The sequence below is a fragment of the Biomphalaria glabrata genome, chromosome 3 (assembly GCF_947242115.1).
Source record: "Biomphalaria glabrata chromosome 3, xgBioGlab47.1, whole genome shotgun sequence".
Classification (NCBI taxonomy): Eukaryota; Metazoa; Mollusca; class Gastropoda; family Planorbidae; genus Biomphalaria; species Biomphalaria glabrata.
Genome location: NC_074713.1, coordinates 37,458,745 through 37,480,734, shown reverse-complemented (window position 1 = coordinate 37,480,734; position 21,990 = coordinate 37,458,745). Strand labels below are relative to the sequence as shown.

Here is a 21,990-nt window from a genome sequence, read left to right as displayed (position 1 = left end):
CATGGAAAAGAAACAAGGTTGAGTTCAATCATTCCCAGGAGTCACCTGGAAGTTTATTGGTTTAGCTTTGCAAGAGTAGTACATAGGCTACATACTTACATTCCTTGTCAAACTATACAATACTATTATACTACAGCACATCCCTCCTTATCAAACTATTCAATACTAATATACTAAAGCACCGCCTTCTTCCTCAAAGAATTTTTCAAATGCAGAAATCAAAATAAACAGCCCTGAAATGAGCATGTTTCCTAAGTAAGAAAACAAAATATCTTGATATTAGCTTACTTATAAAGCAGCCTACATCACTTTAAAAGTTGTATATGTCTTAGTGGTCATTGCCCTAGACCAGCGGTTCTCAACCTTTTAAGCTCGGCGACCCCTTCTTACAACCACCCACTCTGCCGCGACCCCCCCCCCCCCCACGCACACACTCACAGGAATAGAAGAATAAACCAAAACAATCCATTTTTTCGATGGTCATTGGCGACCCCTGGCAAATCGTCAATCGACCCCCAAGGGGGTTGCGACCCACAGGTTGAGAACCCCTGCCCTAGACAAACGAAAATTGTCAAACTCATTAGATTAAGTTTTCAAAATTCAGGTCCGCTCATTACAATGTCCAGAATATACAAATGGAGCATGGGAACTTGAGGTTCAGTAGATCTTGACCTGGCTTTAAGGTAGGATGATAGATCTAGAGATGGTAATGTGACCTGGCTTTAAGGTCATTAAAGTAGGGTGATGGAATCTGGTGGTGAAGTTTAAATTGGAGAATATTAATATCCTTCAGAACTGGGAGGAATTATTTCTCTAGTAGCGGTATCAGTCTCTTGAATGATCACTGTGTCTCAATATGATGCCTTAGCAATAACTCTGCTGCACACATTAAAGGTCCTTTTTTTTTATCACATTCACTTTTCTTCTTGATTTGGTCTGCACTCACCTGAATGTTTATATCCAATTTAAAAATACTCTTAATTTTTGCTTTGTAGTCATTTCTGGTCTGTTTTGAGCGTGTCTAAACTAGTTCTAATGTAAACTCTGGTCCAACTGTCTTGTAAAATGAAACTTAATACTTGTGAATCATGGCCTGATGCTTTCATGATGTTTTCCCTTTAGCTGTATTCTTTCCATAGAGTTATTATCTATAGAAAAGATTGTTTGCCAAATAATTGTCTCTGTTTAGTGTACTCTTGTGTCTATTGGCATATGACGTAAGATTTTCTATGATCAAATTGAGTTGATGAATCCTGTTGAGAACTCAGCATATCTTTGCAGCTGGCATGGCTGGAAAACCTTTGGTTGGATAGAAAATCCATTTTAGTGGCACATGATCTGTGATAAGAGCAAACTGTCTCCCACACAGATGAAAGAACAACATTCTTCACTGCCCTAACAATTGTTAAGGCCTCTATCCAATTGAGATTAAATCTTTTGTACTTTTTTTTTATGTTCTTGAGGCATAAGCTATTAATCATTTGGTATTGTGGGATATGAAACTGCTGTAACGCCATATTAGTTTTTAAGGGTTTATATCTGATAGATGAATGACAGCCTGTTTTTCAAGGAAGAAACTTAGTAGTTCATCTTACAAACTCAAACACCCAGTGCTTTTTTTTTTTTAAGGTTTAAGGCTTTTTGAATAAGTAATTTACTATGTACCATTGCTATGATGGGTTTTTTTTTAGCGGGTCAGGGGGCTTCAGTCATTATTCTCATCTCAATGTTTAGAACTTTGTCTACTTTGATTAATTTGCTTTGTTCCGTGAACTCCCACTCTATGTCAGATTTTAAAATGAATCTGAAGTTTTTTTTGGTCCAGAACTTTTCACTTCTCAGAGTCCGACAATGTTTTCTTTCATAAGTTTGTTTTCTAGACCTTTTTATTGCAGTTATTTTTATAAGCAATTCCCAGGTTGTAAATGACTACAAGAATTATGGAACTATAATGTGTTGTTTTTTTCATGCTATCTTATGTAGTAATATTTTATCATAATAATAACAATAATAATCTTTATTGTCCGTATGGAAATTTGTCTTACAATTTGTGCATTACACCAAACAAAAAACATTATAACTATAAGAAACCAAAGTGTACATTCACACCAGACTCACTCATGTGACAAAGTTTATCTGCATAACTAATTACAAAAGAACATTCAATATACATCCAGCAAGAAATAAGAATGAATAATGAAAGCACAATTGGCATGTTGCCACAGTGCAGCGCCAGTTTCTTTGTTGATAATCTTGTCCTCTTTTTATCTTCAAAACAATAGCTCAGTTTATCAAGAGATTCTTCAAGTTGTAATTTATTTAGTTCTCAGTAAAATTTATTTTGATATAACTTGCAATAGTTTCTGTTGAATAATCATCAGGTACTATCTTGAGATTGAAAAATATTTATTTATAAGATAGCTGACTGAATGCAATAGTCTCTTAGGTTCAGTGAAGCCTTACTTGAAAACAGTAAATATAAAGACCTACATCATTTATGACAAGGAAAAAAAAAATTTCAATATAAAGTAATTATAGTTACAAGTATATTATATCAGACTAGCACAGACGCATGAATTTTAAATTGCCAACAAACTTTAAAAATATGTTATGGAGATTTGATCTCTTTCCTTACTGAATCTTGATATTTGCTGTAATTCTGTTCCTTCACCAGTGCCTATAGGTTTGGAAAACACAGCTTTATGTGAGACATGAATTCTAATTTAAAATAGGTTTTAAAATAGGTTTGGCTCCGAAAAAAATGCCAAAGCATCATGGATCAATGTCACTGAACTCTTCAGAGATTTAGGACCCAGCACCTTCATATTATTGTCATTCTTCAGTCTCAGTCTTTTGGTACATCTGTCCTCACAATGTAGGAAGCAGCCTTTGTGGATACACCAAAGAAAAAATTAGGAGGAACACTCAAAGGATCAGGAGACTGAGTCTCCATTTTGGCCATGTTGACGACTAGACCAGAGGCTGAGAACTGGGTCATGTAAAAGGCAATAGATATTGGGCCGATGTCACTGAGGTTGATAGACTTGTCCTTAGGGTTGATCAGCTGCAAATACAGTTTGTAATAGGAATACATTAATTGATTTCATAAATAAAACAATAAAACTAATTGAGAGAAAAAAGAACTATGGGCTAAACAATCAAAGCCAAACAAATATGTTTTTTTTTGTTTGTTTCAAAATGCAGGTTAAATTAAGGGTTCACTTATTTCATTGGGTCAAATTATTGCAGACCTATGTGGACAGATCAATGACCCACCAGCTATACTTTCCAACTCTAACTAATGTATAAGTGAATAATGCCTTAATATTCTCAAATTCAGAATAAAGAAATGTAAAACTGGGGGATAAATTCTGGACTTTACACTTAGTCAAAACATTTGTCAGCAAAGACGGTTTACTGCCAAGACTTTCAAAAGAGAAAATAAAATACCAGTAGTGTTGAGTTCAGAGGAAAGTTTGAAATAGATTCTTGTATATGTGGAAGTTACTCAAATTTGATAAAACTATTTCGTGTGAGTTAGTGTTTCCTTTTGTGCTGAAGAGATCAACATATTCAAATGGGTGGCTAATTACATTGTAAAAAATTTTGCAGAATTCAAAGATCATAAAAAGCTCATTTCTTATTAATCATTTATCAGACTTCCATCTGGAATGTAGTAAATGCTTACACTATACTCTATATTAGAAAGAAATGGGACAACACTCTGAGCATACTGTAGTTCCATCATTTACTCTTCCTTTATTCAAACCTCATTTGGACTTCAGAAACAAAGAATGTGATCATTACGCCCAGATCAATCGTCATAGTAGGCATGAACACTGACCTGTGAAGTGGCAACCTGTGGTGAGAGGAAAAGGCCATTGCCAAATCCCAGGTCAATATTCAAGCCTACTAAGATGATTGGTCTCGATTGCATCCGTCTGGCAGTAAAAAAACTCCAAGACAAGCCAGTTCCCTTTTAGTGTAAATAATATGTGTGATAACTTGGTTCTTCTACTCTACTGTGATGGCTGGTACAACCGAGACAATTTTAATGTTAGGAATCAACAAACTTTATCTGAAGTGCAATAAATTATCATCAACAACAGAACACAGGCTGACCTCAATGTCCAAAAAGCAATAATTGTATCTGGAATTCAATATGCAGAAAGTGAAGGAGATTGTGCGCCCAAATGAACAGGGATTGAAATATTAAGATTGAAAGTTTGGCTGGAGTGCAGAATTCCTTAAGTGAAGCCAAAGATTGAAAGTCTTGACCAAACAATTGAGCCTCTTACCCTAAATGTTATGAACGCCTCTGTCCGGCCAGCTGATTTCTTCACTTCCCATTCAGCAGATGTTTCCTGAGAATCAAAATGACTGGACTGATTGTCCCCTGACTTTGTGGTGGACACGCTAACATAGAAACACAAATCAATGTCAGTTGGAGAAAAATTCATTTTGCAAAATTTCCAAAATAAATGACAAAATAATAACAAAGTCAATTAAAAAAATATCATACTAATTATGTATGCAACACTAAGTAATCTTTTTTGTTGTTGTTGCTGTTACAATGTCAACTTGTAATATATGAAAGTTGTTAGAAACAATATCAAATTAATGATTGTATTAAACACATTGCCTACTTTCTGCTACAAAAATATATAATTTCATTCATGATAGCATTGAAACCTATGTGCTCAGACATAAGTCAATTGTAAAAACATCACATCAATTTGTTGTGGTCTCAATAAAATCATCACAGTACCATAACTAAAGGAAACACATGCCTAGTCTGTCTAAAAGCTTTTCAATAGTAATATTTCCAGTGTGCACATTACCATACTTTGAAATTTATTAAGTCCTTTTAATATTTGTATGATTCCAGTGATATTGTAGGTCAAGGTAAACGTTGACTTACCTTGTCACCCAAGAAGGTAATTTTACTTTCACTCTGATGTAAGAAGCTCTGGCTCGGCTCTCTGCTTGGTTTATAAGTCGAAGAGAAAATTTATAATCTCTGTGCAAACAAAATTACATTTCAGGCAAGCGTTATGAAAATAAGATAAGAGATAAATGTAATTTTTTTTTCCACAATCTATACTGAACAATACATGCTGTCTAAATATTTTAAAGTGAAGAAAAAAATTTGGGGGGGGGGGGGGGGGGTTAACAGTAAATAAATGAGACACATAAACACTATTATGCTGCCTAAAAACCTTTTTTTTTTCTGCCATGTGTATAGCTCTTGAGAAGATGAAGCTTGTTGACACATGATTTTAAAATCATAACTGAGCTATATGTTAGATAACTTTGGCAGTTTCTTAATCCTGTTGCCACATTGACAATATTGTCATGTCTCTCAATGCTAGGAGAATACAACAAGAAACACCTCTAACACACACCACTGCCTCAAGTCTTCTGATTAACCAAACTTGTATACCTTTGCCCCAAGTCTTCTGATTAACCAAATTTGTATTCCACTGCCCCAAGTCTTCTGATTAACCAAACTTGTATACCACTGACCCACGTCTTCTGATTAACCAAACTTCTGATTAACCAAACTTTTCATTAACCTTTTCTCCAATCTTCCCTCAGTCACCTTTGTTTTTGTTAACATTATTAAATATTTGAAGCACTTCTATTGATACCCTCTAAGTGGAAATGTTGATTGTTTTCCTACATTCTGAGGATGTCCAAATAAAGCTTTTTTACGGTGCATGTGTTTAACATCATGATTCATTCATTCTTCTGTGTTAGAGTTTTCTTTCTAGCTTACTTATCAAAGAGTAGAGTTCAGCTTGATCTAACTATTTACTCAATCATCTTAGTCAACCAAGAAAATGACAATAAGCTTATTAATTTATGGTATATGAATTAAAAATAAACATTTGGTTAACTTCTTACCTACTGTCATCTATTGGCATTAAACTGGGAATCAAAACAACAGGAATGTGAATGCAGGCTGAGTCAGACAATGTATACACCATAAGACGGGTCTGAAAATGTTAAAAAATTGTAATGGTTGATTCGAGCTGAAGAAGAAAGCGATGGGAAGACAACATTAAAGAATAGACGGGCCTGCCATTGAAAGAGGTTCTATCCAAGGCAAAAGACAGAGAGGAATGGAGAAAGATGGTAGACAGATCTTGTGTGATGCCCAATGATGGAACAGACTAAAGATAGGTGAAGGTGAAACACACTCAATAAATGTAATTGTTATGCCACGCCGATAGATTAAATATTAAAAGAACAAATCTTTCTTATTCCCCCACCCCAAGTATGTTGCATGGTATTAATATAATCATTTTACAAGCCCATAAATTGACTCATGGAAAGTTTTGAAACTGTGATGTCACAGGGTTTTTCCCAATTTCTACATTGCTACTTGAAAACAAACAAAGTCAAGGCAAATCTAGTCCAGCCTAAGGATTTCTTGAGTTAAAATACACTTCTGGTCTAAGCTCATCTACTACTAATTGAAGTTTTTCCCAACACAAGTCAATAGCATTTTTTCCTCTTATTTTATACTATAGCAAGTTCTTGGTTCTAGTCATGCTGCTCTGGGACAATGTGATTGAAGTATATTTGTTTCGGAACTAGTTTCTGGTGATTTAATTTCAAAATTTCATTGTACCAATTTTGACAATATTTTGTATCTATAGATTTCAGATACTAGACACATTGTGACTGATGAAATGTGAATAATTGTCAGTGTATTTTTTCTTGAATCATATATTGTTTATAAAGTCACCTGATCAGGGGGAGGTAAGACTCTCAAAACTTTCTTTTTGACCAAAAGTGAGGTGTCAACACTTGGATGGAAACTGGGATTGTCAATGTGCACTGCTCCTGCCACTAGAGAAATAAGAAAGAGTCAGTTGAAATAAGATGAACTAAATGAAGTGAAAGCAGGGCTTGGTGGCTGAATGGTAAAGCACTTGGCTTCTGTACCGAGGGGGTTTCAGTTCAAATTCTGGGGAAGACAGAAATTTTGAACTTTAAGATCTTGAACTTCAGGATTTCTAGGACCCCTGAGCCCACCCAACTAAAAAGGTATTTGACATAAGTTAGAGAATTTAAGACCATTGTTCATTGTGTAATTTTTTTAAAGAAAATTAGCTTGCAGATTTACACTTTTATTTTATTCAGTCTAATGCGCTATAATTATTATTTTATCTAGTTATGTACAATTTACATGAAAAAAAAAAAGAATACTTAAGTTCTATATTACCTTGACCTTCATTACATTTCGAGGTGAGGATGACAAGGTCAGAATTCAGTTGTATAAAAATGGGACAAGGCTGATCCAAAGTACTTATCAATGTCAGCTTGCCCCACAACTCAGCACTACGGACTTCACCCTATTGACCAGGTCAAGACATTTAACATTTTACTGGTCTCATTTATATTTATTTATATTTAATATGACAAATAGGTTTATTAAAAAGATGAAATTTAAAAAAAATTTCAATTGGTAAGAATGGAGAAACAATCAAATCTTATTGTTACAAGTGATGGAGATTTAAATGTTAAGTTTTCAAAATGTGAAGATTGACATTTATAAAAGAAATGAGACAATATTCCATTTGTCCCAATTCTAATGTTATAATAAAGGTTAATTAAGGTGAATTATACAACTTGTTAGATTTAAGATTGAGAAGAGAGACTCAAAAATCATCTTTAGAACAAAAAATTAAAATCATCTTAAGAAATGTTTTTGCATTTGAAAGTTCACAGGCATTTAAAAGTATAAAGAGAATAATCCAATCCACTGGCCAAACAGACTAGATATAGATGAATGACATAAAGGGAACTGGGATTGTGTTGGGTATACAGTGTGGGAATCAGGGAACAAGAGAAAAAAAGGGCAAGTAAAGTAACAAAGCTGCATTTGGCAATCCAAGAGAAACACACAACAAGAATAGAATGCATTTAAAACTAGCTGAACAGGATAATGCAAGACAGAGATTTTTTGCTGATAGCACTTATTACCAGCCAATTTATATTTTCTTTAAGATTTAAATTCTTACTATTTGAGCATTGACCTTCTGGTCATTCATGCATTAAATCAATATACTGGGTAGAAGAAAAAAAATACTTTAAAAGGCAGTTACTTACATTGGGACTAAACACTGCAGATAATTCTTCAACTATATTAATATATGCAGAGTTAGGGGCCTTGGACTTCAGCTGTGAAAAAAGAAAGGAAAAAATGACAGACGTTTAATGACAAGGATGATATTCATTGACTGAGTCAAAGGGAAACAAACATTGTGTTAAAATCTAAGCCACAGAGAAGTACTCACTGAAAATATTAAAATCAAAATCATTTGGAATTTCTGTAGTTGTAAATAAATATATTTAAACGAATTACTATCATTGTAAATGAACCTAGTAAAATCTAAAACTAATGAAGTACTCAAGTTGTCACAGAATTTGTTAAAATTAATAGTCAACTAACTAAGCTTAATTAGAATCTCCAAGAGATTTTTGATTCAATAACACTAGTTTTAAAGGGCCACAAAAGTGATCAACAATTTCTAGTGGTTGGCCATTAATGCTTACTTGAGGTGCAGTGTTTGCATCCAACAACACTCTACTGGATAAAGACATAAACAACAGGATAGCCAAGGCAATGGCCACCATGTCACGGTTGCAGAAAAGGGTCTGGGACAACATATTGCTGACTAACAGTACTAAAGCCCTAGTCTACCGGACCTGTGTTTTGAGCACCTTGCTGTACGGAAGTGAAACATGGTCAACCTACTCATGGCAGGAAACAAAGCTGAATGTCTTCCACCTCCGATGCCTAAGGCGGATCTATAAAATAAGGTGGCAAGATAACCAATGAGGAAGTGCTACAAAGAGCAGGGTGCCAGGACATCCACTCTGTTATCAGCAGCAGACGCCTTGGCTGGCTTGGCCACGTTCGTAGAATGCCAGTAGGTCAACTTCCACAGGACATCCTGTATGGCGATCTAATAGAAGGCAAGAGAGTGGCTGGTCGCCCACTTTTACGTTATATGGATGTTTGCAAACGCCACATGAAGCTCTTCAAAATCGACACTGGCAGCTGGGAAGAGGTAGCACTGGATAGATCCACATGGAGAGAGAGCATAAAGGAAGGGTCACGGATTGCAGATGTCATACACAATAGAAGCAGAAAGAAGGGTGAAAATGCAACGGCGCCTGGTGATTATATATGCCCAACCTGCAATCGCAGCTGTGTATCAAGGATTGGCCTCTTTAATCACACAAGAAGTTGCAAAGGGAAAAGAACGTCTCTTGAGACGTAAAATGCCACAGAGTTTTAAAGGGCCAACCATTCAACATAATTTCAACTCATAAAAAAAACATTTGGTCACTAAAAATGACAAAGAGATAACAGAGTAAAAGCATAAATCCTTCTGTCTTAGACTACCTTTATAACTATATATTCAACTCTTTTAGGTTTTTGAGCTAAACACCACGCTACTTACTTCAGTTGAGCCTGCCTGTAGACGAGCTCCATCACCAACTGTAATGCCAAACTAAAACAAATGTAAAGATCTTCATAATAAATGTTTCCTTTCACCCTTTTCCAATATTCAAATGCATCTAATAATATAAATAGTTGTAAGTTAAGAAAACAATAAGTTAAAAATACATTAGCTTACAAATCTTGATGCCAAATCATCAGGTTGTGGAATAGTTGGGCGTATTGGTTCAAAGGTTAAATGAGGTTTCACTTCTGCATATGATGAAACAAAACAGTAACCAGAGTTCTGTATTGAAACAAATAATGGTGTCAATTAACCTTTTGAAGATGTGTTTAAATTAAAACCACAAACCAACAGAGTTGCCCCAGAGTTTCATTTATAAATAATTGAGGGGGAAAAAAAGGGGCAAAAAAAATAAAAAACTTAACCAAAAAATTTCAATAATTCAGATAGGCCTAAAATGTGTAAATATTTATTACCGGTATATAAAAATTTAGGATACATTTATGACAATTAAAAGATGTTATAAACTTTGGGATAGGTAAAATAGCTAACAGGTTTATGTTGACAATGTTGATACGAGTGTTATGCAACCAGCTTCTTTACCAATTTCCAGGTCTATGTAACCTTTAGAGATGGATAAAGAAGCCTAAAAATCTTAGATTTAAAAATAAATTCTAGGGACAAAAGGAGATTTAAACTCAACACACTCTAATTTAAAGCCAAGCACTTTACCACTTGTAGTAAACAAACAATATTGACAAGGATGGAGGCAAAGTGGCTGAGTTGTAAAACGCTTGGCTTCCAACCCGAGGGGTCATATGTTCGAATCCTGGTGAAGACTGAGATTTTTAATTTCAAGTTATTTAGGACACCTTTGAGTCCATCCAGCTCTAATAGATACCTAACAATAATTGGTGAAAAGTAAAGGTGGTTGGTTGTGGTGCTGGCCACATGACACCCTTGTAAAAGCGGGCCACAGAAACAGATGATCTTTACATCATCTGTCCCATAGATCGCAAGGTCTGAGAGAAGAACTTTACTTACTCTATTGATAAGGATAAAGACTATAGATCATAGAGACTGACATAATACACACTCTAGTTTCAATCCTTAGCATTGCATTGTCTTGGCAAAGCATAGAAAGGTTTAGGAGAAATGTTTATTTACCACGACTTCATCCAGAAGTTCAAAGATGAGCATCCTATTCACAGTCACATAGGCTTCATTCACAGTTCCAATGCAGTCTTTCATAATGTCATACAATCTAAGGCAGGATGTCACAAGTTCAAACTAAACTTTTCTACATACATTTGACCAAATACAAATTGTGACAAAAGCAAACAGTATAATAGTGAAATTAGGGAAACACAATATTTTGTTGGAAGTAGTTTCTTTATGATTACAATTATCTGAAAAATAATTAAATCATCTAATATACCGGTATTAAATAAATGTGGTATAAAAAATGCGATTTTGCAATAAATTAGGGATGTATGAGAATAGATAAAAATTATGAATAAAAAAAAAATTTTCTTTATATGTACAATTTATTTAGTAAAAAACCATATACTATCAATATTTTTTTTCATTAAGTGTTGCTGATAACTGATTAGTTTTATAATGAGCTATCATCTTTACTTTACTTTACACATTAATGATTTAATATTTGGAAATGTAATACAACCCTTTCAAAACAACTGGTAATTGCAATTGACTTTATTACAAGCATCCTTATTTGGATTGTTTAATCAGTAATTTTACAAACTTACATACAATTGTTAACTACTGGCAAAATGATCTAGCATGGTCAGTATGTGTATGTGTCAAAGAAATCATTTACATTGCTCATTGTTTTAAGCATTATTTGTCATTATATAATGTTCTTGTGTTTCATAGGAATCACTAGTTACCAACAAGATTCTAACCTTTGAAGAAGGTCCAGATAAAGAACAACAGAGATAGTGTCATCAGATTCTGGTGAAACAAAGGCAGCAACTAGGTAAATGTCATTTTTGCAAAGGTAGAAGAAATCTACACCCTCACATCTCTGTACAAAATGGAAGATATTCATAGAGGAATTACTGAATAAATAAAAATAGAAATAAATAAATACATATATATATATAAAGTTATTGGCATTATGAGTTAAATACATATATATAAAATTATTGGCATTATGAGTTATTTTGTGAAATAAATGAAATAAAATAAACCTTGTTAATTCAATTAGATTTTAATAAACCTCTGTATTAAGGAAATTCAATGTGTGCAGAAAGTTATAATAATTACACTATAATACTTCTATTTTTCACTTACAAAATAAGGATTTAGACATTTCTGAGCCAACAGCTTCATCTGTTTTGAAAACACTTCAAATGCTTTACGATGAGGTAGATTCTGAAGAGCTAAAAATATATATTAAAAGATAAAGAGAAAATAGTTTATATTATAATAACTGGAAACCTATATATCCAATAAAAACACAAATATAAACCAATGTCTAAATCAATATATGAAAATTAAAATGAATTGTAGATCAAGACATTTTTATTTAAAATGTTGTTAAATGGAAATAATTACTTTGTAGAATTCTTTGCAAGAAACAGTGGTGTTTAACTCAGAAATGTCCTTATACAGTTAAACTCAAGACTTCATTAGGAACATAAAAGACTTAAACTCAATTAGCCAAGCCTTCCAAACTATCAGCCACCATTTTCCTATTTAAAAAGATGAGAAATAGATCTGCATGGCTGTGGTTCTCAATCTGTGTGTCCACAAGACAACCTTAGGGTATCCGCAGAATGATGAAAATTTTATACAATTAAAATAACTTTACTAAAGGCCAGTTTATCCAGTCGGATAATTTTAATAATAAGCAACTTGCCCCTTGTTTAATATGTCTATTAAGTAATAATCTATGATGACCTAAAGTTCTCAACCAAAGATTTGAAGACATTCATGTGATCACTTGAATATTCCCGACTGGGAATGGACAAACTCTGATCCCAATCACAGATGAATCCTTAATAAAATAGAAACAGCTTATTGAAATATCGTGATCTAGGAATCAAATGTTTGAAAAAGGAGACCACAAATTCTGGTTACAAAAACAGATTCCAATTTTATATTCTGCATTATGTGTGGTCGAAAGGCTAAGTACGCTTGAACTTGGCTTGGTTACCTATGAAGGGGGCTCAAGGTTCAACACCTGACTCATGCAGAGTTGTGTTTACTGAGCACCTAAAGGCAGCAAGGAAAATCTTCTCCCAGATACCCCCTCCCCCCCACCACCCAACTGGTCCACAAAAGAGATTGGACCATAGCACTCTGAGCATGCTATAAGCATGAAAGTAGCGCTATATAAAAGCTATAATTTAATAATTTAAAGTGGATTGATTGCCATAATGTACCTCATCACAAATAAAAGAAACCAACTAGAAATTTGTTGTATTTGAGAATTGCGGTTGCTACTTACAAATATTGAGCCGGACATAAATACACTCTTTAAATTTCAACTTCATTCAAGTCTTTTTTTTTTATTTTTGAGTTTTGACTATATTAAGGGATACATGGGTCAAAAAAGTTTGAAAACCACAGAGCACATTTTTGGAAGCCTCTTCCCACCCCTTGTAAAAAGAATGACCTTTTAAATGTTTCCACAATGCTATAAAGTATTTCACAGGAGTGCTAGACCTTTTAAGGTCAAATAACTTCATCTTCACCTATCTCTTAGTCTGTTGGACCAGTGGGGGCCCCCACCCCAGATTTATCTACCAATATTCTCCATCCTTCTCTGTCCTTTGCCTTGGATAGAAACTATCAGAATGGCAGGCCCGTCCATTCTTTTATGTCCTCTTTCCATCTGTGTCTCCCTCTTCTTCTTTTCCTGAAACTGTTCTCTGAAGTAAGGTATTGGAGAGCCCCTTGTCATATTGCCATAGAGTTTTAGTTTGTTTCTTTACAATAGTTAAAAGAAAACTTCTTCCAATGGGTAAATAAATCTTATAATCTTTCAAACAACAAAGTCAATGGTGACTTATGTAAGAGTGATTACTTCAATCCAAATAACTAATGAATGATAGATTTAAAAAAAAAAGTATAATTAATTCTAGCAGTCCAGCTGAAAAGACAGAGTCCAAAATCCTCATTAACATCTATTTATTTAATTATCTTTTTTTTAATTCAAGCAGGAATTCCCAGTTTCACTGTTTTCACTATAAGGCCAATTAGATAGTAATTTATTTCCCAAAGTGTAAAATTTCTATAAAAAAAATAGTTAGAGTCATTATCAAGATGCATGTCCAGATTCCTGAATCCATGAAGAGTTTGCAAATTTAAAAGAGGAACCATAAAAAAAGGATAAAACTCCTGAAAAAAATCCAAGTCTTCTCTGTCAATTATTGTGAAAGTCATACATGAGTTAATACAGAAACTCGAGTTTCATTCCTCCATCCCCAATCAGGTTATTTTGGTGAAGAGTTTTGTAGTTTTTCTATTTTTACTGCATATAATACTAATAATGAAGCTACAACTTAATGGTGATGTTGCTTAAAGTAACATAGCTTTCCCATCTAATGAGGAGATTTAAATGAATTAGAGTGCAATCTATTTCAATTCACTTTAATCCATGTTCTGCTCAATTTGAGTTTTCTTCTTTTTTTTTCAACTCAGTTTGCCTGGTTCCTGATAATTCTAAAAAAAAAAAAAAACTTGAAAATTGTGCATGTCTTTTTTGTCCACCCTTAACAAGTCAGTGGCTAATCCTTCAGCAATCTGCCATAAATCAATTTTAGCATTGCATATTTTGTGTTTCTGTATGGGGTGAAGTATGCATTGGTAGTCTGGGTAAGTTTAGTGGATGAAAATTTAATTCTTTGAAGAGAAAGTATAAATCTCTACAATGAAAAAAAAAAAAAACAAAAAAAAAGCATTACAGCAGAATGTTGACCAAACAGAAAAAAAAAGAAAGCTATTGTCACTGATGTCAGCAAATAGGGAGTCCACTGCTAGGGGAAGTGTTAGTTTGGGATAAATGTAGCTTCCTTTATGAAACTGAAATCTTAATGTACCATGATGCAGAAATCAATAAAACATCAAACCTTGTCCCATCAATCTAAATATCACAACCTAAAATAATTTAGATTAAAAATAAGTATCTTACATCGTTTCAAAACTAGAAGCCCACACTGGCTGTCTAAGATCATTACTTCAGAAATACGTGTTAGGGTGTGTGCTTTTAAATGACTTAGTGTGTCTGGCCTTTTCCATTCACTGTCTTGATTAATATCAGTATTATGTTCTTGCATGTTGATTAAAGTTGTCATTCCAAGTTTGTCACCAATTCAAAGCTTTCATTATTTGTAGTTTGTAACAGAAAACAGAAAAGAAAAACTAGATAAAATATAGAAAAAAAAAGTTATTATTAATAATAATATATAAATTTTCCAAAAGCATATAAAAAAGGACATCACATGGGGATCCATGAGACTTATGGGGGGGGGACAAAATAGCAAGCAACAGATGAGTGAGTGGGGACTTGAGAAGGGGAAGGGGGGAAACCAAAAACCAAAAAAAAAAAAAGAGGCGGGAGTGACTGAGGGCAAAAGAGGCAGATACTTGACAGGCTTAAGGAGGGAAGAGAGATGAGGACAAAAGAGACAGATACTTTAAGAAGGGAAGAGAGATGAGGACAAAAGAGACTGATACTTAACAGAGGCATAAGGAGGGAAGAGAGATGAGGACAAAAGAGACTGATACTTAACTGAGGCATAAGGAGGGAAGAGAGATGAGGACTAAAGAGACTGATACTTAACTGAGGCATAAGGAGGGAAGAGAGATGAGAACAAAAGAGACTGATACTTAACTGAGGCATAAAGAGGGAAGAGAGATGAGGACTATAGAGAAAGATACTTAACAGAGGCATAAGGAGGGAAGAGAGATGAGAACAAAAGAGACTGATACTTATCAGAGGCATAAGGAGGGAAGAGAGATGAGGACTAAAGAGACTGATACTTAACAGAGGCATAAAGAGGGAAGAGAGATGAGGACTATAGAGAAAGATACTTAACAGAGGCATAAGGAGGGAAGAGAGATGAGAACAAAAGAGACTGATACTTATCAGAGGCATAAGGAGGGAAGAGAGATGAGGACTAAAGAGACTGATACTTATCAGAGGCATAAAGAGGGAAGAGAGATGAGAACAAAAGAGACTGATACTTATCAGAGGCATAAGGAGGGAAGAGAGATGAGGACTAAAGAGACAGACACTTATCAGAGGCATAAGGAGGGAAGAGAGATGAGGACTAAAGAGACAGACACTTATCAGAGGCATAAGGAGGGAAGAGAGATGAGAGTAAAAGAGACACTTGACAGCGGTATAAGGAGGGAAGAGAGATGAGGGTCAAAGAGACACTTGACAGAGGCATAAGGAGGGAAGAGAGATGAGAGTAAAAGAGACACTTGACAGAGGTATAAGGAGGGAAGAGAGATGAGGGTCGAAGAGACACTTGACAGAGGCTTAAGGAAGGAACAGAGATGAGGGTCAAAGAGACACTTGACAGAGGCACAAGGAGGGAAGAGAGATGAGAGTAAAAGAGACACTTGACAGAGGCATAAGGAGGGAAGAGAAATGAGAGCAAAAGAGACACTTGACAGAGGCTTAAGGAAGGAAGAGAGAAAAGAGTAAAAGAGGCAGACACTTGACAGAGGCATGAGGAGGGAAGAGAAATGAGGGTCAAAGAGACACTTGACAGAGGCATAAGGAGGAAAGAGAGAAAAGAGTAAAAGAGGCAGACACTTGACAGAGGCATGAGGAGGGAAGAGAAATGAGGGTCAAAGAGACACTTGACAGAGGCATAAGGAGGAAAGAGAGATAAGAGTAAAAGAGACACTTGACAGAGGCATAAGGAGGGAAGAGAGATGAGGGTCAAAGAGACACTTGACAGAGGCTTAAGGAGGGAAGTGAGATGAGAGTAAAAGAGACACTTGACAGAGGCATAAGGAGGGAAGAGAGATGAGAGTAAAAGAGACACTTGACAGAGGCATAAGGAGGGAAGTGAGATGAGAGTAAAAGAGACACATGACAGAGGCTTAAGGAGGGAAGTGAGATGAGAGTAAAAGAGACACTTGACAGAGGCATAAGGAGGGAAGTGAGATGAGAGTAAAAGAGACACTTGACAGAGGCATAAGGAGGAAAGAGAGATAAGAGTAAAAGAGACACTTGACAGAGGCATAAGGAGGGAAGAGAGATGAGGGTCAAAGAGACACTTGACAGAGGCTTAAGGAGGGAAGTGAGATGAGAGTAAAAGAGACACTTGACAGAGGCATAAGGAGGGAAGTGAGATGAGAGTAAAAGAGACACTTGACAGAGGCATAAGGAGGAAAGAGAGATAAGAGTAAAAGAGACACTTGACAGAGGCATAAGGAGGGAAGAGAGATGAGGGTCAAAGAGACACTTGACAGAGGCTTAAGGAGGGAAGTGAGATGAGAGTAAAAGAGACACTTGACAGAGGCATAAGGAGGGAAGTGAGATGAGAGTAAAAGAGACACTTGACAGAGGCATAAGGAGGAAAGAGAGATAAGAGTAAAAGAGACACTTGACAGAGGCACAAGGAGGGAAGAGAGATGAGGGTCAAAGAGACACTTGACAGAGGCATAAGGAGGAAAGAGAGATAAGAGTAAAAGAGACACTTGACAGAGGCATAAGGAGGGAAGAGAGATGAGAGTAAAAGAGACACTTGACAGAGGCATAAGGAGGAAAGAGAGATAAGAGTAAAAGAGACACTTGACAGAGGCATAAGGAGGAAAGAGAGATAAGAGTAAAAGAGACACTTGACAGAGGCATAAGGAGGGAAGAGAGATGAGAGTAAAAGAGACACTTGACAGAGGCATAAGGAGGAAAGAGAGATAAGAGTAAAAGAGACACTTGACAGAGGCATAAGGAGGGAAGTGAGATGAGAGTAAAAGAGACACTTGACAGAGGCTTAAGGAGGGAAGTGAGATGAGAGTAAAAGAGACACTTGACAGAGGCTTAAGGAGGGAAGTGAGATGAGAGTAAAAGAGACACTTGACAGAGGCTTAAGGAGGGAAGTGAGATGAGAGTAAAAGAGACACTTGACAGAGGCATAAGGAGGGAAGTGAGATGAGAGTAAAAGAGACACTTGACAGAGGCTTAAGGAGGGAAGTGAGATGAGAGTAAAAGAGACACTTGACAGAGGCTTAAGGAGGGAAGTGAGATGAGAGTAAAAGAGACACTTGACAGAGGCTTAAGGAGGGAAGTGAGATGAGAGTAAAAGAGACACTTGACAGAGGCTTAAGGAGGGAAGTGAGATGAGAGTAAAAGAGACACTTGACAGAGGCTTAAGGAGGGAAGTGAGATGAGAGTAAAAGAGACACTTGACAGAGGCATAAGGAGGGAAGTGAGATGAGAGTAAAAGAGACACTTGACAGAGGCATAAGGAGGGAAGTGAGATGAGAGTAAAAGAGACACTTGACAGAGGCATAAGGAGGGAAGTGAGATGAGAGTAAAAGAGACACTTGACAGAGGCTTAAGGAGGGAAGTGAGATGAGAGTAAAAGAGACACTTGACAGAGGCATAAGGAGGGAAGTGAGATGAGAGTAAAAGAGACACTTGACAGAGGCTTAAGGAGGGAAGTGAGATGAGAGTAAAAGAGACACTTGACAGAGGCTTAAGGAGGGAAGTGAGATGAGAGTAAAAGAGACACTTGACAGAGGCATAAGGAGGGAAGTGAGATGAGAGTAAAAGAGACACTTGACAGAGGCTTAAGGAGGGAAGTGAGATGAGAGTAAAAGAGACACTTGACAGAGGCTTAAGGAGGGAAGTGAGATGAGAGTAAAAGAGACACTTGACAGAGGCATATAGGGGAAGGAAGATGAGGGCAAAGGTTCTTCTGCACCTGGCTACATTTCATTTTACAGATTTGGGACATTCAGAAATGAAGATAATTACACCCTAGCTGAAACATTCTTCAGGACAGCAAGGCAAGATCTCACCATCAACCATCTTGAGGACAGTCCAGAGCTCATAGTATGTACCACAAAACCCTACCACTATTACCAGTCAGGCAACCATTATAGTTTAATTTGCTTTTAACTCAACAGTCACATACTTTCTAGATAGTAGATCCAACTAATCATCATCATCATCATCAAACTCCATTAGAGTGAGGGCTTGAGAGGCTCAAATCCTTTCTTGCAAAAGCACTGGTCAGAAACCCTGCTGTCTTGCGTAGTGTATAAATGTCGCCATACAGGTCGAGAATTTTGGGTTTCCCAGACGTGTCAAGACGGAGATCAGCAAGTCTGGGGCAGTCAAACAGAATATGAGGCACGGTTTCCTCTTCCGTGGCACCGTGAATCAAAATTTGGCCATAGCCGCGAGAAATATGAGCCAACAGGACAGTGGCCTGTCCTGCACTGTGCTATAATAGCTTGCTCAGGCCTGGACAGCCTCCACCACGAGGAAGTGAGGTTAGGACGCTGCATGCGCTCCCAGACTCCACAGGCTTTTTGGGACTTGTCCCAGCACTCAAACCACTTTTCCATTTCTGTTTTTTGTATTATAGCCAGATCCAACTAATAACATGTCTTAATCTATAATCAAGTAATAGTTACGAATTAAATAATATGAAATATCATATGATATGGTGACTAATTTTATATTTATTCCTAAAATACCACTTACTGATTGCTCAAGAGATCTCCTAAACTATCAATTAATCAAACAAATTTGCATGAAACTTTGTACAAAGGTTCCTGTTACCATTTAAGATGCTCACTAACACATGTTTGAGATTCACAGCCTAAAGGCCTCAATTCACAAAAAAAAACAAGCTTTGTATAAAAACCATTCTATTCTATTTTTGGTATTTCCCAAAAAGGTAGATCTAGCAGTCCATATAAAAATCAGATATAATTAAATAAAGCATTAATAGAAATCGCAAAAAAAAAAATGACTGTATTACTGTATTTTTTAACAATATTTTCTTTTTTTTTTCCTCGAGTCCTAAGAGTAAAGACAGGCTTAAAAAAAGACTTTTCTAAGTCTATTTTTGATTTGCCTACTTTTTGCTTCCTTGTAGACACAGTTTAAATAAATAACAAAGCTTAGCCTAATAGCATCAAAAAAGATAAATCTATTATATTATCTATTCTATCAAGACTCCCCAGAATCTATATATTATATAATGAGTATCTATTAAATCTATATTAGTTATTATAGATCTAGATTAATCTAGAATCTAGACTATATAGACTTTAGACTATTTATATTTATAGACTTTAGAAGTTCAAACTAGAAGTGTAGAGAAGAGTTAGGACGTAATCATCTTCTTTTTTGAAGTAACGTCTGTATTATATAAGATAAGATAAGATAACTTAGACTTAGTCTGAGTCTATCTTATCTTATAATCACTTATAAGTTATATGATACACTTGATACAGACGTTACTTCCATGCTCTAATAGTATAGCGCTAGGGAAGAAGGAGCTTTTGTACAAAGTCTATGAATATAAAATAATAAATATAGATCATAGAGTCTATATACTATAGTAATATTATATATATAGTTAATATAGTATTACTATAATTACTATTAGTAGTACTCAAGTAGTGGATTCTAGATTAATCTAGATCTATTAAATCTATACTGTCTATATTATAATTATAGTGACTCTATAGTATTATAAGTATAGTGTCAGTGAGTAATCAGTATATACTATAATCTATATTACTATTATTAGTATATCTAGTTAATCTAGATCTAGATCTAGGTCTAGATCAAGATCTAAATTCTAAACTAGATCTAGATCTAGATCTAGTTAGCGGTCCCCGAAAGGGGAAAAGACGCTATTAGTTTTGTGCGAAATGTCTGTCCGTCTTTCCCGTTTAGATCTCGTAAACTAGAAAAGATATTGAAAATCGGACATCACAATATTTTAGACCATTCAAAGTTCTGATGCAACGGCTACTTTTTTTTTTCTGAAAGCAAAAAATCTAATTTTTAAAATCAGTTATGCAAGCAGTTTTTTTAAGAGAAAAAGCTAATTAGTATGCATTATAAGTTAGACCTTATTTAAAAAGAATAGTAATCTTTTAAACTTCATTTTTGTGAACTTTTTTTTTATTGCGGAAATTTTTTTTTTTTTTGAGGATTCGAATAAGAGATTGAGCCTTTTCAAAACAATTAGATCAATTATAAGACATCAGTTAGGCCAGGGGAGGCGCTGTGGCTGAGCGGTAAAGCGCTTGGCTTCCGAACTGAGGGTCCCAGGTTTGAATCCTGGTAAAGACTGGGATTTTCAACTTTGGAATCTTTGGGCACCTCGGAGTCCACTCAGCTCTAATGGGTACCTGACATTAGTTGGGGAAGAGTAACGGCGGTTGGTCATTGTGCTGGCTACATGACAGCCTCGTTAACCATAGGCCACAAAAACAGAGATGAACTTTACATCATCTGCCCTACTATAGACCACAGGGTCTGAAAGGTGAACTAGTTAGGCCATATTCACATCTAACTTAACATTCACTTTCACCTATCCTTTGATCTGCAGGACTGTTGGGGCACTACACAAGTTCTGTTAACCTTCTTTCTCCATTCTTATCTCTCATTTGTCTTGGATATAAATTATTTATAATAATTTCATTCGGATGTTCTTTCAGAAAATATTGAACCTGCCTGGGTAGACCACTTCGGGGGCCGATTTTGAGTTTGTGTTTCCACACAAACTGTCTTTTGTGACCTTGTTTTTTTTTAGTTTAGTATTTTTTTTTTGTGGAGAAAGAGAGCAAGGAGTCTTGAAGGAGTGATCAAGTTCTTAAGTTAACCTTCTTTGCGTCTTGTATAGTTACTGTATTATAGTAATAATTAAATACATTCAAAGTAATCAAAGGGAGTCAAATAAACAATTACAGGTGCTGATATGTCAAAATATAGAATGCCGTCAAAACCAGATCTAGGTCTAGATCTAGATTATTCTAGATCTACATGAACTCGGACCAGCAGTCATAATATTGTTCAAATTGTTGACAATTGCAAACATAGTAGAATGATCTCCCTTTTCTGTAGATTTAATGCTGTCACTGACCGTCATCTTAATTAATTACAGACCTAGATAAGATCATAGACTGACTATATCAGTGATGCTCAACCTTATTCGGTCGGCGGGCCATTTTAATTTTCGATAGTCGTGTCGCGGGCCAGATCAACAAAACAACAATAAAAATAAAAAAATAAAAAACAGGAAATAGGCTATAAACCATTTTTATTAGAACCCATTGAATCTAATACTTACATTGATTCATGAAAGTTTATCCTAAACCAACTTTTAAATATCCGGCTGCATAGATGACACGCCGAGTTGGAGCCCTCAATCTAAAACTCTATATGTCCGTCCGTGAGACGATTACGTAATATGAGTGTCAACCGATTCATCCCTGAAAAGGTTTGTTCTCACAAAGAAGTGATTATTGTTATCATTGTGAACGC

General features: G+C 35.5%; 1 protein-coding gene across 3 annotated transcripts; it reads right to left on the bottom strand.

Moving 5' to 3' along the window:
- Positions 1–18: 18 nt before the first annotated feature.
- On the bottom strand, positions 19–21,540 carry LOC106079822 (uncharacterized). Of its 3 annotated transcripts, none has more exons than XM_056024873.1 (14): positions 21,415–21,540; positions 14,647–14,833; positions 11,802–11,890; positions 11,411–11,532; positions 10,653–10,749; positions 9,660–9,767; positions 9,483–9,533; positions 8,122–8,193; positions 7,235–7,364; positions 6,755–6,858; positions 5,908–5,999; positions 4,922–5,020; positions 4,299–4,416; positions 19–3,064 (listed from the first exon to the last, which is right to left on the bottom strand). In XM_056024873.1, exons 2-14 carry the CDS (start codon positions 14,807–14,809, stop codon positions 2,846–2,848), a joined length of 1,464 nt encoding a protein of 487 aa, XP_055880848.1. In that variant the 5' UTR covers positions 14,810–14,833; positions 21,415–21,540; the 3' UTR covers positions 19–2,845. The 3 variants fall into 3 exon arrangements, with proteins under 3 accessions (XP_055880848.1, XP_055880847.1, XP_055880849.1); XM_056024872.1 differs by having other exon boundaries at positions 14,647–14,876; positions 21,415–21,539; XM_056024874.1 differs by lacking the exon at positions 21,415–21,540 and adding an exon at positions 19,189–19,314 and having other exon boundaries at positions 14,647–14,876.
- Between the last annotated feature and the right edge of the window lie 450 nt (positions 21,541–21,990).